Source organism: Pogoniulus pusillus, chromosome 3 (assembly GCF_015220805.1).
Source record: "Pogoniulus pusillus isolate bPogPus1 chromosome 3, bPogPus1.pri, whole genome shotgun sequence".
Classification (NCBI taxonomy): Eukaryota; Metazoa; Chordata; class Aves; order Piciformes; family Lybiidae; genus Pogoniulus; species Pogoniulus pusillus.
The window spans coordinates 41,427,081-41,441,889 of NC_087266.1; the positions used below are offsets into that span (position 1 = coordinate 41,427,081).

The window sequence follows — 14,809 nt, forward strand, 5'->3', positions numbered from 1 at the left end:
GTGAAACACTGGAACAGGTTGCCCAGAGAGGTGGTTGGGACCCCACACCTGGAGATATTCAAGGTGAGGCTGGATGGGGCTCTGCTCTGGGCAACCTGATCTAATTAACGATGTCCCTGCTTACTCCAGAGCAGATTGAACTAAACGACCTTTGGAGGTCCCTTCCAACTCAAACCATTCTAAGATTCTGTAAACAGTAATTTCTGTCTTTCTATCAAGCAATACTATCTAGCAAAACAATCTAGCTGTTGAAAGTTGTCTTTTCTGTATTCAGTATACTGCCATCAATATCAGAGTGATCTCATATCTTCACAAAATGGGAAAATAATGTTATTATTGCAGATGGTAATGTTTCTGAATACTGTGTACTTCCAGCCCATGCTTTAATGCTATATCCTGATTTACACACACGTATTTAAATACCGAGATAACAACATACCACATTTTACAACAGTAGAAGTGTGTAACAGTGTGAAACTTCATCAGATTGCAAAAAAAGGTCAACATGAGTCTCTCCAACAACTTAATACAAGAGATACAGTGATAAGTACACACACTGTTACCCGTCAGTAATAGCTGCCATGCAAAAATATCAAACTTTTCAAGGAAACTCAGGGATGTACCCAAGATAACCTCACTAACTCCAACCTTTGATAAGACAAGTGTGCAGCAGCAGCATCGCTGTAAGACAGCAGATGCTAGAAACAGCCCCTGTAGTCAGAAAGTGCCTGACAAGAGCTCTTGCCTGCTTTGCTCCTTGAGAAGATTTGTTACTCCTTGATTCATTAAGAGGCCACAGAATTCTACAGGCCACAGCCACAATGAGGAGGGCTTCTTTATCTAATGAAATTCTTTTTTTTTTTCCTTCTCAGATACAAGCTGTGAGTACTGTTTCTGCCTCACATTTCCCCAGGAAAACGTTGGCATCCTCCCTAAAGTATTAAACTGAAAACAAATATTCTAAAGCTGGGACTGTGCCAAAGACACAGCTGCCACACCACTGACACTATCTAGAAGCTGTCTGAACACACATGGCTTTTTCTCCTCTGGCTTTCCTAAACAGTGCTTTCTCAGGCATGACACGTAACAAAAAGCTCCTCGCCCATTCCTGGAGCACTACAAGACAAATAAAAGGAAAGAAAAAAGCCAGTCTTGACCGCATTTGACAAACGGCATGCTCTGCCAAAGAATCAATTTCAGAAGTCTATTCTCTAACTCTGAATACGTCTTTGCTTGCTGTCAGTTAATGCCATCACTCCCACTTCTTACACTTATGTTACATTTCTCAAGGAGAAGGGCTCAAAATAATGCCAATGCAAGAATGCCCATCATGCTTCAACTACTTACCAGTGTTGCAAAGATTACACCAGTAACATACTTTTTCTTAAATGTGTGAAGCAGCTTAAAGGTTGTACATCAGTCCTCGAGCTGTCCACCCTTCCCAAATTGTGTCACTTCATAACTAAGCACTAGCTGAAGTAAAATGTGACTAGAAACATTCACATACCACTCATCCCCAAGAAAGCCTTTTCCTCTTTCCATTAGCTATATTATTACTGGAATTAAATACCCTGCTTTTCTTTAAAGGAGAAAATACACTACTGCTGAACATCCAAACAGTATGTACAGTCTGTAGAATCAGACTTAGCTTTATTTTAATTGTATTGTTATGACTATCAATGAATGAGCAATCTATAAAAACTTAACCAATGTATAGGATAATTAAAATCCAATGTTTCTAAGCATAATTATAAGCTCACTTTCAGGACAGTCTCATAATTTCACACAAACTTACGTGGGCGTTGGAAGGGATCATCTAGTCCAATTTCTCTGCTAAAGCAGGGTCACCTAGAGCAGGCTGCAGATGACATTTGCAGTAAGAAATCTGCAGATGACACCAAGCTGAGTGGCTGTATCAGAATCACAGAATCATAGAACCAATGAGGTTGGAAGAGACCTCCAAGATCATCCAGTCCAACCTAGCACCCAGCCCTAGCCACTCAACTAGACCATGGCACCGAGTGCCTCAGCCAGGCTTTTCTTCAGCACCTCCAGGCACAGTGACTCCACCACCTCCCTGGGCAGCCCAGTCCAATGCCAATCACTCTCTCTGCCAACAACTTCCTCCTAACATCCAGCCTAGACTTCCCCCAGCACAACTTGAGACTGCGTCCCCTTGTTCTATTGCTGGTTGCCTGGCAGAAGAGACCAACCCCCACCTGACTACAATGTCCCTTCAGGTAGGTGTAGACAGCAATGAGGTCACCCCTGAGCCTCCTCTTCTCCAGGCTAAACAAGCCCAGCTCCCTCAGCCTCTCCTCACAGGGTTTGGGTTCCAGGCCCCTCACCAGCTTTGTTGCCCTTCTCTGGACACATTCCAGCACCTCAACACCTCTCTTCAATTGAGGAGCCCAGAACTGGACACAGCACTCAAGGTGTGGCCTGACCAGTGCCGAGTACAGGGGCAGAATAACCTCCCTCGTCCTACTGGCCACACTGTTCCTCAGGCAGGTCAGGATGCCACTGGCTCTCTTGGCCACCTGGGCACACTGCTGCCTCGTCTTCAGCCTAATATCTACCAGTGCTCCCAGGTCCCTTTCTTCCTGGCTACTCTCCAGCCACTCAGTCCCCAGCCTGTAGCGCTGCTTGGGGTTGTTGTGGCCGAAGTGCAGAACTCTGCACTTAGCCTTGTCAAATCTCATCCCATTGGCCTCTGCCCACTCATCCAACCTGTCCAGGTCCCTCTGCAGGGCTCTCCTACCTTCCAACAGATCAACACCTGCTCCTAGCTTGGTGTCATCTGCAAACTTACTGATGCTGGACTCAATGCCCTCGTCCAGGTCATCAGTAAAGATATGGGCCCAGCACTGATCCTTGGGGAACACCACTAGTGACTGTCTGCCAACTGGATGTGGCACCATTCACCACCACTCTCTGGGCTCTGACATCCAGCCAGTTCTTGATCCAGCACAGAGTGAATCTGTCCAAGCCATGAGCTGCCAGCTTGGCTAGGAGCTTTTTGTGACAGACAGTGTCAAAGGCTTTGCTGAAGTCCAGGTAGGCTACATCCACAGCCTTCCCAACATTCACCAGCAGGTAGCCTGATCATAAAAGGAGATCAGGTTGGTGAGACAGGACCTGCCCTTCCTAAACCCATGCTGGCTAGGCCTGATCCCTTGGCCATCCTGTAGGTGCTTTGAGATGGCACTGAAGATGACCTGTTCCATGACCTTCCCTGGCACTGAGGTCAGGCTGACAGGTCTGTAGTTTTCTGGCTCCTCCTTACGACCCTTCTTGTGAATGGGTATCACATTGGCCAGCTTCCAGTCTTCAGGGACCTCTCCAGTGAGCCAGGACTGCTGATAAATGATGGGAGAGTGGCTTGGCCAGCTCAGCTGCCAGCTCTCTCAGTACCCTAGGATGGATCCAATGCGGTCCCATGGACTTGTGAGAATCCAAGTGTCTCAGCAGGTCTCTTCTTCCTCATGATTTAGAGAGGGACTATACTGGTCCCTGCCTCCATCTGCCACTTCAGGAGTCCAGCTGTCCTGGAGACAACCTGTCTCACTAGTGAAGACTGAGGCAAAGAAGGTGCTAAGCACCTCTGCCTTTTCCTCATCCTTTGTCACTATATTCCCCTCTCTACCTAACAAGGACTGGAGGTTGTCCTTGGCCCTTCTCCTGCCATTCATGAAGAAACATTTTTTATTTTCCTTGACAGCCGTGGCCAACCTAAGCTCCAAATGGGCTTTTGCCTCTAATTTTTTTTCTACAAGACCTAGCAACTTCCTTGAACTTTTCCTGGGACACCTCCCCTCTTTTCCAAAGTCAACATACTCTCTTTTTAATCTTTAATTTCTTCAGCAGCTCCCTGCCCATCCAGTCTGGCTGCCTCCCTCACCGTCTCATCTTCCGGCACAGTGCCTTTAGGAGTTCTTTCTTGAAGTAGGTCCAACCTTCCTGGATCCCTTTGTTTTCAAGGGCTCTTTCCCAAGGAACTTTCTGAGTTAGTTCCTTAAATAGGCTGAAGTCTGCCCTTTGGAAGTCCAGTGTGGAGGTTCTGCTGATGCCCCTCCTGGTTTCTCCATGTATTGTAAACTCTATAATTTCGTGGTCACTGGACCCCAGGCAGCCTCCAACCACCACATCCCCCACCAGCCCCTCTCTATTTGTGAGCAGCAGGTCAAGCAGGGCTGTAGAGACAGGCAAGGGAGAAGAGGTGTAAATCTGCTAGAGGGTAGGGAAACTTCACAGAAGGATCTGGACAGATTGGACCAGTGGGCCAAGGCTAATTGTGTGAAGTTCAACTAGACTAAGTGTTAGGTCCCACACTTAGGTCACAACCACCCCATCCTAAATTACAGACTTGGGGATGTGTGGTTGGGAAGCTGCCACTTGGAGAGGGACCTGGAGGTACCAGTTGATAGTGGACTGAATATGAGTCAGCAGTGTGCCCAGGTGGCCAAGAAAGCCACTGGCATCCTGGCTTGCATTAGACACACTGCAGCCAGCAGAGAGATGATCTTCCTCTTGGTACTCAGCACTGGTGAGACCACAACTCAAGTACTACATTCAATTCTGCGATTCTCACAATAGGAGGGATGTTGAGGTGCTGGAGCATGCCCAGAGAAGGGCAACGAGGCTCACAAAGGACTTGAAGTATGTGACCTAGAAGAAGCACCTGATGGACCTGGGGTTGTTCAGCCTAGAGAAGAGGCTGAAGGGAGACCTCATTGTACTCTACAAGTACCTGAAGGAAGGTTGCAGTGAGGAGAGGCCCAGCCTCTTCTCTTTGATGACAAGCAACAGGACTAGAGGAAACGGTTACAAGTCGCACCAGGGGAGATTTAGGCTGGATACTAGGATCACTGAAAGAATCATCAAATATTGTTATGGTCTGCTTAGGGCAGTGGTGCAATCACCATCCCTGAAGGAGTTCAAGTGGTATGCAGAACTGGCACTTAGGGGCATGACCTAATGTTGACCCTTTGGTACTGGGTCAAAGGTTGGACTGAATGATCTTCAAGGTCTCTTCCAACTAGGAAGCTTGTGGTTCTGTGAATGCATCCAGGCAAGTTTTGATTATCTCCAGAGAACACTCCACAGCTTCTCTAGGCAGCCTTTTACAGTACCAGATCACCCTCAAAGTCAAAAAGCTTTTCTTCATGATGAGATTGAACTTACTCTTTTCTGGTTTGTGCCCATGGCCCCTTGTTCTATTACTGGACACAAATGAAAAAAGTTTGAGCTATCTTCTTGACAACTAACTTTTAGATATTCATAAGCATTAAAAAGATCCCTTCTCAGTATTTCCCAGCTAAAAAGCATCAGGTGTCTCAGCTTCTACATGTAAGAGATGCTCCAGTCTCTCCATCATCATCTTAGCCCTCCACTGAGGCTCTCTCCTGTAGTTTCCTGTCTCTTTTGACCTGGAGAGCTCAGATCTGAACACAGATCACAACCCTCTGAGCTCTGTCATTCAGTCAATTCTCAATCCACCTCACTGTCCATTCAACTAACCCACACTTCCTATGCTTGCCTGTGAGGAACTATGCCAAAAGCCCTGCTGACTTCCAAGGAAGACAACATCCACTACTCTCCCTTCATCTACCCACCCAGTTATGCCATCATAGAAGGCTATCAAACTGGCCAAGTATGACTTCCCCTTAGTGAATCCATGTTGACCATTCCAAATAACCATCATCTTTAAGTTCTCGACATGCTTCACCTCGACATACAGAATGAGTACTTCTTTCAAATCTCTACCAAAATCATGTTTTTTACATGCTCCAAATGTAGATGTGTTTCAAGTAGACTAAGTTTCTTTACTTTCTGGTTTGGGTTGGTTTTGTTTTTTTTCTTGAGTCAAGCATTCACAGTATCACCACTGTCACTTGCAACAATCCTAGGAAGCGCCAGCTTCCTAGCAGATTATTCAGAGAAACCAGCAGTGAAATACATGTTCCCAAAGACAATGCATAAATGGATTTGAGATCTGACATAACAAGATGAGAGAAGAAGTCTCTCCTAGCAACTAATGAAAACCTCAAGGCAGAGTTGCAGTAAGTGGGAAATCACAGGTGAGTCTGTGTACACAGGGAACTGTCACACTTGCTTTGTCTTTCCTCTCTGTCCTGTTCCAAATAGCTCTGTTCACTTCTCTAAAATTCCTACTCCTCCTTCCTCCGCCCCTAATCAAGACATGAAAAATCTTTTCTTCAGCAGAATCAGAGTATAACAATACTTGTTTAACATAAAAATAAGAATATAAATGGTGCTTTTACTTATGCAGTCTAGGTCTATCTAACAAGTTCTCTTTTTTTTCCCAAGGGTGGATAGAAGTAGATGATTATAAAGGACAAAAAACATAGCAAATATCTAGAAGTGTCTTGCATAATTTCTAGCTTTCAGTCATCTTAGAGTTGTTAGTCCAACTCCCCTGTAAAGTTCAGCACGCAGTGAATCTGTCCCTACCTGAATTTGCTTAATTGCAACTTTAATTCACTTAGCAATTACGGTACAGATTTTAATTGCACACTGCTTGAAAAGCTACATTATTTTTCAGGTAGCAGTTTTAATTCACTGGGTGGCTTGATTCTCCTCTTAAAAAAAAAACCACACCAAACAAAAAACACACCACAACTATTCTTGCTTTCTATTCATGTATGATCTACGAATTTTATAGACCTCTATCACCTCCCTTCTACCGTTCTGTTCTCCAGACTAACGATCTTCATCTTCCTAGAACAGAGGATCTTCCACGTGTCTCATCTAGTTTTTCACCATCTACAAAACCTTTGCTGTGCTGAGGTGATTATATCAGTGCACACACTGTTGATGATCTGAACATACCACTGATACACAAATGACACTAAAAATTATATTATTCTTCGTGAACAGTTCCCAACAGCTTTCTGACCACTGCTCTTCTGCAAGTAACAGCATTTAGAACTCAACGCTATGTAGATATGTTCACATTTTCCCCCGTGTGAACGTCATTCAGCAGCTCACAAAACTGAGTAAGAACACTGGGCAACTGTAGCATAGGATTTTGCTACAAGCATTCAATCAGTTCAGATTTTATCAGTTCACATATATGAACAAACTGCTACAGTGCCACAACACTATCATTCCTTAAGAATTTTTTTTTTTCCTCTTGTAGAAATGTGAAACAACCGCACTCAAAAGCCTGAGAAAGTTCAGGTTGTTCAGTTTGATGAAAAAAAGTCTCTGGGGAGATGTTATGGCAGCCTTCCAGTATTTGAAGGGGACCTACTGAATATCTGAAGAAGGATTTTGTATGAAGGCATGTAGTGACAGGATAAGGGTTAATAGCCTCACAGGGTAGATTTGGATTAGACATTAAAATGCAATTCTTCGCGATGAACATGACACTGAAACAGGTTGCTCAGAGAAGTGAAGGCTCCAAGTCTGGAATTGTTCAGAGCCAGGAGAGATGGAGCCTTTACTCTAGTCTAGTAGGAAGTGGTTCTGTCCAGAGATGGTGCACTGGAACTAGACAGTCTTTAAGATTCTTTCCAACCCAAACTATACTATGATTTGTCACCACTTCACATCTTATTTTTTTAAAAACTATTTCAAATATCAGTACCTTGGATTTATATCCTTCAACAGAAACGTAAAACAAAAACAATGGACCTTTTCCTGCTCCTTCAGAAATGAAAATGGCAGAAAGAATTCAGTTTCTACCTCCCCATTATTCATGGCCCAGCAAGAATGTAAACTGATCAGACCAGGAAAGGATATGCTTGAATAAACAAAAAATGCAGTGATGCAGCATTTTGGTTTGTATTGGTACTTTCTGATTTTATGGTATGACTAAGCTTCACAAGATGATGTACATCACAAACGGCTTGTCAAGAACCTCAGAATCAATGTATCTCTCATGTGCTCTCCCTCTAAGTAACACCTTGTATCCAGTCTGGGCTTGCTGTATATGCAGGGATCAATTTCAGATGAGATTTCCAAAGACACTTTAGTGGAACAGCAAAGAACATGTAGGAAAAACAGTTCACCCTGCAGGATCCTGAAACTGACTGCTCTGCCAAATCCCTCCCTCACTCTTGGAAAGAGGCTCTTAGATGCACCCCTGAGCACTTCCCTGTTGTTCCAGACGCATACCAGCTTTTAGCAGTTTGCTCACACCATACAATCACTCCTCCAAAGTACAAATTTGAACAGACCAATGGATTACTTACTGAAATACCTAAAACTCAGTTTAAAATAGTCCAGCATACAGCAAAAATATAGTTTTTGCTTACAAAGTACATAGAAACAAAATTACATTGATACAAGAGTTTTCTCATGGATTGCTAAGCACTATTCTTTTGTTTCCAAACAGTATAAATCCATTTCCTCTTCATCTCTGGCAGTAACATTTCATAGTTGGAACCCTCTTTACCTAATCTTCAAAGTATGTTAAGTTTCACAAGATCATATATTTTTGTCATAAACTTAGTAGCTTTTATGGCATCAAACACTCCAGCTGAAAAATCTGTACCACTTTACATGAAACTTATTTACATTTAGTCATACTTAAAAAATTCTTTAGTAACCCAGGTTGCATATCTTGCTTTCCCACATTCAGAGAGTAGTCACCAGACCCATGATCTGTGGGACTACAGGCTAAACCTGCTATAGGACATGGCATACTGCTGATTCTTGAAAACATGTAGGCATTTCTAGATAATAAATGCCAAACTTATGCAAATATCTAAGACACTGAGGAGGTCCTGGCTTGTCATATTCTCATGAGATGTGACCTGGAAGGATTAAAAAAAGATATCTATTACAAGCCCATGCAACAGAAGTGTTCTGTCATCCACTGATTACATAAGGAGACATTCTGCAGTACTTAGAGACTTCAGTTCTAGTAAGAAAATTGCACTCAATAATTTAAGTTCCATTAAGGTTTGTATTTTAATGGGAACACTATAAAACTTGTTCCAAAATTCACAAAGGTATCTATAAAAATATAAAAAAGTAATTCTCTCTGCCCCTTAGCCTTCCTCCTCATAAGTTTCTGGTAATTAAATAAAACGTTAACACAGAACTTCTGTTCCAAGAGAGAGTATCTTTTTTCACTGTAATGTAATACAAATGTACCTTATCTCACCGCTAAAGTTGGAGCCCATATCTCATTCCAACGTACAGTATAGTGTGTAGCAAAAAGAACTCACCTCAAAAATGCATGCTTTTAAAGACAACTGCAAAAGTATCTCTTTAGAAAAACTACAATTCTGCAAGCAAATTTTTACCAACTTTTATGAAACGCTACCAGCAGAATAAAAAAATTCTCAGCTTTAGCTACTGTTGTAGGCTACTTCACTTTTCAAAAACTGGTAAAAACTTGACTGACACACTGAAAAAAAGCTTACAAAGCAAACATTAGAAATTTCCAAGCAATTTTACAATAGATGATTCTCTTATAATACCTAGCTGGAATAAAAAAAAATACTACTATATTAGCTACATCATGTTACTGCTTTACTTGGAAAATTTACATTTTGATTCTGAATGCAAAGTAAAACTGATTACAGAAATTCACATCAATGACTGTCTATAGTAACTCTTCTTACCTCTGACAATTCATAAAGTTCTAATAAAAGCCAATCTGTACAGGCAGTATCTTACAGGCCAGCAGATCTGCAACTATGGAAGAACAACAGTTTCTTACGTGGTTTGAGATACTGAGTGGTGCTTCTGCAGTTTAAGCAGGGACAGATTTTAACGTATAAACTCAGCTTCATTTTTATACAAGAAAATATAACATTTTGACATGAAGTGACAGCAATAATGGCAACCAATTTGGTACAGAACATGATTTAACCACCACTGTAATTGAGCATAGTCAGGAACATGCCATATTAAATACAACTGAAGGCTTACTTATACATGTGTTAAATAACTTCAATATATACTAATAGAATCAGTCCTAAGTATAATGGCAAAACAGTTGAAAGTGTGGATGCCTAGGTTAATTTAAGTGCAAAAACACTGAGCTAAATAAGATTTCTAAACTATTATCTCTTTTTCCATTCCATCACACATTCCTCGAAAGCATATGTGTTCATTTCCCCTCCTTCATACTACTGTCCCCAATACAACTAGGTCAAGGTATAATTATAGGTAATCAGCCCACTGGTTGCCTTATCTTTCTGTCTTTGGCTCACACTCTGCAGTACTGCAAGAATAACAAATTTTCACAGGCAGTCAAGAGTATATGCTCCTAAGGACAGCACCAAACACTCTGGATCATTTCAGTGGTGCCTCTTATCTGTACTGCCAAAACCTCAGAGCAGTTTATCAATGGCAGTCACTACGATGACAAAGCAGCAAAACAACTAAAAACTGTGTGATAAGATTTTTAATATGAAAATGTTTGCCAAAATAACTATGAAAATATTACTTTTATGAAAAGCTTTGTCCTTTTCAGAACAAGGATGGAAGTGGACGTGAGTTTCCAGTAACAGTCAAAACTTCCCTTTAAATAAGCTGATGTTATGAAAGCTAGCACAAACAGCCACAATTCTTGCAGTACACTATCACAGCATTGTGCACTCCAGAAACTTTTAAAACAGTGTTTTTGAAACATACGATAAGCTTATCTAAGAAGCAGACTTAAAGAACACTAATTGTCTCCATTTGGTTAGTATTACCACAAAGAAAGGCTTTAAAAGCTAGGCAAACACTGTAAAATCTAGGTTATCAAATACAGCATAACCAGCTGGAGCAAAGAGGTGATTATCCCACTGCACTTCAAGTACTGTGTGAACAATTTAAGAAGCACGTTAAAGGCCTTGAATGCATACAGAAGAGGCCAGCAAAGCTGGTGAAGGGGCTGGAAGGAACGTTCTATGAAAGAGAAGCTAAGGACTTTGGGCTTGTCGAGTCTGGAGAAAAAGGAGGCTGTGGGGCAAGGAAGAGACATGAAGAGGGAGGTGCAGAGTTCCTCTTCCTGGGATCCAATGACAGGACATATAGGAATATTTCAAAGCTGTGTCAGGGATGGTTTAGGGAGGACATTAAGAGCCATTTCTTTACCAAGACCGTGACAGTACATTGGAACAAACTTCCTACAGAGGTGGTCAATGCTCCAGGCCTGTCAGCATTTAAGAGGCACTTGGACAATGTCCATAATAGAATGCTTTAACTGGCTGGCCCTGAAATGATCAGGCAACTTGACTAAATAATCACTATTAGGTCCCTTATAACTGAGATATTCTATTCCAAACCTTATGTTTCACTCTTTCACAATTAAGCCACTCATGAAACCAGAGTTCAAGAGAACCGCAAAGTTAAAACAACCTCATAGAAATACGGCAAAAACGCGACTAGAAATAACGTTTCTTGTTGTAATTCTAGCATTTTCTTCTCAATTACAAAATAGTAAGGTGCTTTTATTTTCGCAGTCAGAAATGAGCTTTTGTTTTGGTGAAAAGTTTGCAAGTAGTTCGGGGGGGGGGGGAGGGAGGGGAGACTGAATGTTAACAAAAAAGCCAATTACTTTTGTTTGTCCTTAATTGATGAAAATAAAACCAAAACCAAACACCAATCCCCAGTCAACAAACACCTCTAGACCAGCAAACAAGTTGCAGAGCTTGCATGAGGTACTTCACAAAGCCCAACTCATTGAAAGACATTGCTGCAAAAGAGATATAGCACGTCCAACGGTTAGGAGTAGGAAGAAGCAATACCTGGGTTCAGACCTCACGTGTCTATTTACTTGAATTCCACTTTTCCCGTTTTACTTTCCTTATTGAAACGGAGCACAGCGTAATTTTAAAAAAAATATCAATAAAACCACCGGCAACCGCCAGGCCTCCCAACATCTGCTACTGCCGACACTCAGCCAAGGCAGACCTCGGGGAAAGGCGGTCATGAGGGGCAGCAGGCCGCCCGCAGCACAGCCTCCCTCGGCGTCAGCCTCCCCTCAGGCCCACCGTCCGCGCAGGCCGCTGGGGAGGATCACGACCCCACCATGTGGCGGCCTCCCCTGAAGTAGGGGAGCTGGGGGAAGTCCCTCTGCAGGGCCACCGAGGCCCGAGAACTGCACCCGGCGATAAGCGCAAGCCGCTCCGGCGACAGGCCCGAAGCGCACCAGCACAGGCGGTACTCCCTTCCCGTGGACACCGCGAAGGACTCCAAGCCGGAGCTCTGGCGGTGAAGTCTCCCCGCCACTGCACGCTCCAACACCACAACTCCACAAACCCCGCACCACTGTTCAGAATCACTCGCAAAGCCACAGACGCCCCCGGCCGCTGGCCCGCTCAGCAGCGGGTAGCCGTTAGGCTCGGGTGAGGCCTGGCACCCCGGCTCCGGCCGCAGAGAAGGCCGCGGTGCAGCTAAGAACGCCCCCACTTACCAGCCCGACTCGGAGAGCGCCGCCCTAGTCCTGTCGGCCATGGCGCCTCCTGCCGCCGCTCACCCACAGAACTTGGGGCCGCTGGGGCGGGGCGGCGTGGCCGGGCGGGCGCCGGACCGCCAGGCGCTGCAAGGAGACCCAGCGCCTGGAGGAGGGACGCGGGACCCGCTCGTTCCCCCGCCCCTCTCCGGGCACTCGGCCCGTCCAGCTCCGGCTGAAGAGGGAGGGAGGGAAAGAGGAAAGGAAGGGGCGGAGGCGGCGCAAGCAGAGACGAACAAAGCCCGCGACCGGCTGCTACGCGATGGGGGCGGGTGCCTTGCCGCCTGCTCCGAAGCCGCTGCCGCCATGGCGGAGAAGGGCAAGAGCGAGGGCAGAGGAGGCGGCGCCGGGAGGGCAGGAGCGCGGCGCTCCTGCCTTCAGGCTCACTCGGGCGAGGGCAGCCCGGCCGCGGGAGGTCGCAGCTGTGTGGTAGGGCTTCGCCGCCGGGGAGCGCTGGCCCAAGACCCGCTTCCTTATGGAAGCGAGAAAAAAGTGTTTTAAACTCATTTTATCTGTAAAAAAATGTTGCTGTTGATAGCTCCATGTAGCAGAGGACTCTCCTTCACACCCTCAAAACAGGTTTTGCAGATGAGGAGGGGTGTTTAGCTTTTACACTGACAGCGCGTACAAGAAAGCTGTTCCTGCGTTTCTTTGATGTCTTTTGTTTAATGCTTTGCCCGAAAATATTCAGGACTGACATAAGCATTTTTATGATCTGCTTTTTAAGGGGACTTATAATTTAAAAGCATAGCACTGGTTTGTTGTTGATGTTGTAAGTGCTCAGTTAGCTGCCAGGACAGGGTGCGAATGCCATAGAATCAAGCAGGTTGGAAGAGACCTCCAAGATCATCCAGTCCAACCTAGCACCCAGCCCTATCCACTCAACTAGACCATGGCACTAAGTGCCTCATCCAGGCTTTTCTTGAATGTGAGTGAGTTAGGAGTTAAGAAAATTCCTACCAGAGCGTTGGTGCTCAGAGTTTCTGCCTGCAGATGAGAGCTCAGTCCAGAAGACACAATTCACGTTATTGAGTCAAGACTGGGTGCTCTGTGACCCATCAGTGCCAAGTGTCAAATCCTTTTTACCACAGTGGAGTTTCACAGCCTAGATACTCAATGGATTGTTTTTTTTATCTGGAGGTAATGCTCTAGGAAGGTTTTGTCATCTGTATGTGTAGTGTCTTGCGTGGCTACTCTTGCAAGGAGGTACACATCTTTGTTTAAAAATCAATTATAGAAAGCTTGATGCAGAAGAAGGAAACAAAACTTTCATTGTTCAGATTTATCTGAGCAACGTCTATCATTGCACACACCCTTGAAACTTTTCTGGAGCCTTTACAAAGTGTACCCTAGCCCTGAAATAATAATAATCTGCTTAGAAGACTGATGTATGCAATTTCTGCCAGCAGAATCTCAAAACCAATGAGTATCATGCTCAGGGAAGTTTTAATCCTTGTGCTGGTCATTGAAAATTAAAAGAAAAAAAAATAGCAGAGGCAGCATTATTATTCATTGGCAAAGTGCAAGAATCCATTTTTGATGCAAACTCAGAGAGAGCAACCACGAGAGCCATAGAGTTCAGTAAGCTGCACCAGCTCAATCAGTTTGTGGGTTGAATAACAGCATCACTTGTTTAGATTTTCAGAAGTTGTGCAGTCTCATATCATAACAATAATCCAGGTGAATATGAGCTTTAAAAGACATCAAGACAAGAAGTCCTAAGAAGAGAGCCCTGAAAGACAGCTACTGTGTACCCGTACCAAAGAAACTCTTAAATTAGTGCTGAGGAATACCCTAAAGTGAAGCAGAAGAGACACACTGAAATATTAGTGCAGAGTCACACCCTCATTGGACACTTGACCACAGCATCTCTGGCACACACAAGAAACAGCAGATAAGTGTAAGTGTAATGCCAGTTCAAACACATATTATGCAAAACAAATGGGAATAAAAGCACTTTGCATTTGGAGTCTGACCTGGATGCACATTAAACTATCAAGAAAAGGTTGTAAACATTATTGTAACTTAAAAACGTGGTGCCTGCAGAGCCAATTAGTAAGGGATGGAGTATGATCTAGGAGAAGATAATGAGAGTTACGGACTTTGTGCATAACCTCATGTTAGTTTAAGACATGGAAGCTTTTGCTTACTTAAATCTTAATTGAAATCACCAGGCAATTATACCAGCAATTTATGCCAGCATATGGCTTGTTGTTGCACCTCATGGCACAAAACACCATCTATAAAGAAAAGGTAGTACTCAGCACTGTCCTTAAAGGTCTGCAGGCATCTGTTCTAACAAATTCACTATGTGCAAACTGATACAGATAAATATAAACACACACATCCTTTTGTACATGAGAAATCCCCATCCCCCCCTCTGCT

The 14,809-nt window shown here is 43.9% G+C and overlaps 1 protein-coding gene across 1 annotated transcript in view; it reads right to left on the bottom strand.

Annotated features, from left to right (window-relative positions):
• Positions 1–12,628, bottom strand: part of TDRD3 (tudor domain containing 3) — a 110,887-nt gene extending 98,259 nt beyond the window's left edge. The window contains exon 1 of the mRNA XM_064174324.1: positions 12,386–12,628. Coding sequence (XP_064030394.1) covers positions 12,386–12,426 — 41 coding nt within the window. The 5' untranslated portion in view covers positions 12,427–12,628. The remainder of the gene's footprint in view (positions 1–12,385) is intronic.
• Between the last annotated feature and the right edge of the window lie 2,181 nt (positions 12,629–14,809).